Raw genomic sequence first — 3001 nt, forward strand, 5'->3', positions numbered from 1 at the left:
ACTCGGAGGTCGAATTTTAGCAAACTCGGTGGCGTTGGAAAGAGGATTCAATTATCTATCATATCATAGGTCATGGGACACATAATTCCTTTTGTGCTAAGAATTATGACCATCTAAAGTTGACCCAATCAACAATTTTCATCTAACTGGCTGTTGACCCTCACTTACGGTCAAACCTACTGACCGTGGATCGAACGACGGTCCGTGCTGGTCGACCGTAGTTTGTGTCAGAGGCTGGGTAAATGAGTCTTGATCCACGGACACAGACCACGGACCGTGGTCTGACCTACGGACCGTGGGTCTGTCTGTGGGTCGAGACTTAGCTGATTTTCTGAGCTGGGTTGGGGAGGGGTTGCAGTGGTGAACCACGGACCACTAGCACGGGACGTGGTCTGACCTACGGTCCGTGGATGGCAACCGTGGGTTGCACCTGCAACTTCTCAAAATCTACATTTTGGTCTATCTAGGATACGGGGTGTTACAAATATATTTTCTTTTTAGTAATGATGTGAATGTACTCGCTATTTTCTCATAAAATTATATATATTATTAAAAATAGCTTTTGCGCACCTTAATTAATTTCACAATACTTCCAAAGAGTTGTTGTTTTATAGATCCAAGCCTTTTGAATTGTTCTACATTGTGGACTAAGGTTTTTAATTGAGCCATAAAATTCTTTCACATTAGTAATGAAGACTTACTTCATTTTTATGTTAAAAGAACAAAATAAAATTCAAATGGAGATGAACAAAATGGCACAGATTTTGTTGAAACTATACCATAAATGGCTCATGCCATATTGATCTTTTACAACAGAGAGATGACTTCCTGTAAGGATGACAATGGGGCGGGGAGGGGTGGGGCGGGAGTGTCATGACTATACACTGACTGGTGCATTATGAGACAATCAATACACAGTTGTCTTTAAACTAAGCTGCAGAAACTTGTGCGTGCAAGTAGACAGCTGCATATACGTGATCAGCATCATCGATGATCCAGCCTACTCGGTAAAACCTTTGCTGTAAAATGATGGAGTTGAACTATACAAGAAGAACACAAGCCTTGACCTGAAAAGGCGGAAATGAATCACACTGTTACAAAGAAAGCAATTTGCATAGGAAAGACGAGCAGTTTCACGAGTTCTAGCAAGTCAGCAGAAAGAACACTAAATCTTTTATGAGTCTGTCAGTGGCGGAGCCATCTTGTTCCAAGGGGTATTGATTGACACCCCTTCACTTACACTGAGGAAATAGGTGAAAAAAGTAGTTTTTATGTTTATATACTATCTGTTGAATCCCCCTAGCTTCTTCGTGTGTATACTTTTCTATGTTTTGACTCCCCATAGTGAAAACATAGCCCCGTCACTGAAGTCCGTCAAGGTACTAACAAATGCATGAGCAGGTAAAACTTCTGCAGTATAATTAGGTAATATGGCAATAGAATCTGTCAAATATGTTCACGCATGCAAACTACTTCATTGGGGAGGGGGGGGGGGGGGGGGGNGAAAGGCTCATTTTCAGTGCAATAAACTATAGCAAGTAGGACACTTTGCAGTCAACAAGATGTAATAACAGCACAATTCAAAGAAGATAATACAAACACCTGCTTGAGTATAACATGTATTTACCTTTAAACCGGAGACGAATAGGCCGTGATGAATAACAGCACCATTTTCCAGATTGATATTTATAATCCAATCTGCTTCATCCATAAAGACCACTTAACAGCCTCAAGAAACTTATCATTTTTCCGTAATGCATTGATTAGGTTAGTGTAGGTTATTCGATCAGGTTCAATTCCATTTTTGCGCATTTCCTTGACCAAATCTACTGCATGTTCAACCATTCCAGCAATTCCATAAGCCTTTATCAATGTGTTATAGCTGCACAAATCAGGTCCAATTGATCCTGATTCCTTTAATTCTGCCAGTACATCCGAAACTTCTTCAATCCAACCTAGCTCGCCATAAATGTTTATCATAATGTTGTAAGTGTAATGATCAGAAGAGTGACCAGATTCCTTCAGTCTTTCCAAGACATTACGGAATTTCTCCATTTGTCCTTCTTTCCCATAGGCATCTAACATACAATTGTAGGCTTCAAGAGAAACTGAAAAGCCATTGAAGTGCATTTTCTTGACAGTTGATGACATATTCTTGAAGTCTTTGCTTCTCCCATATGCAGCTATGAGAGTGTTGTAAGAGATAACATCAGCCAAACCACACTTTTTAGCCATTGAAAAAACCTCTCTTGCTCTTTTGAAGAGTCTGGATTTCCCATATACGTCAAGCATGACATTGAAGGTGACTGTATTAGGTAAGAATCCACGTTTAAGCATCTCATCGAAAAGCCTCGAAAGCTCATCAACTGGCAGTGCACGGGCACAGCAGTTTATGACACAACTGTACATTTCCTGATCCCAGATGACTCCTCTTTTCACAAGTTTGTAGTAAAGATCTGCCAATTTGTCCTTCTTGTCACATCGCTGGTAGATCCGGAGCATATCACGGAGCAAATATGTGTCTGGAACAATGTTTTTTTGTTTGTCCATATCATCCAACACAGAGCAGGCTTCTTCTAAGGCTCCAGATTTCATATACATCCTTACCACAACACTGAAAGTTATTGTGTCCAATTTGACATTTGAATTCTTCAACATTAGATAAAGCTTTTCAGCTTCAGCAAAATTGTTGTTTGTACTGTAAATGTCTATCATAGTGCATATTATATGTAAGTTAGGCTTATCAGATTTTGGCATACAAGTGAACACTTTCACAGCATTCTCTGGATGCCCAAAATCTTTGCATGAGCAAATTAACAAATGGTACAAGTTGTCCTCAAATAAAGCATCCTTCCACTGCTTTTCCCGTAAGACTTTTAACGCATCATGTATCATGCTGTTTTTCACATAAGCCATCACCAGACTTGAACAAGCTATCTGGTTTCTCAAAACATGATCATATAAAGAACCTCCCAAAATTGAAGGAACTTCATGAATGAGT

General features: G+C 39.8%; 1 protein-coding gene across 1 annotated transcript; it reads right to left on the bottom strand.

Annotated features, from left to right (window-relative positions):
• Nucleotides 1-744: 744 nt before the first annotated feature.
• LOC125852679 (pentatricopeptide repeat-containing protein At4g30825, chloroplastic-like) lies at nt 745-2994 on the bottom strand. The gene is made up of 2 exons (XM_049532398.1): nt 1628-2994; nt 745-1067 (listed from the first exon to the last, which is right to left on the bottom strand). Exon 1 carries the CDS (start codon nt 2914-2916, stop codon nt 1687-1689), a length of 1230 nt encoding a protein of 409 aa, XP_049388355.1. The 5' UTR covers nt 2917-2994; the 3' UTR covers nt 745-1067; nt 1628-1686.
• Nucleotides 2995-3001: the final 7 nt, after the last annotated feature.

This window comes from Solanum stenotomum, unplaced genomic scaffold (genome assembly GCF_019186545.1).
Source record: "Solanum stenotomum isolate F172 unplaced genomic scaffold, ASM1918654v1 scaffold38331, whole genome shotgun sequence".
NCBI lineage: Eukaryota > Viridiplantae > Streptophyta > Magnoliopsida > Solanales > Solanaceae > Solanum > Solanum stenotomum.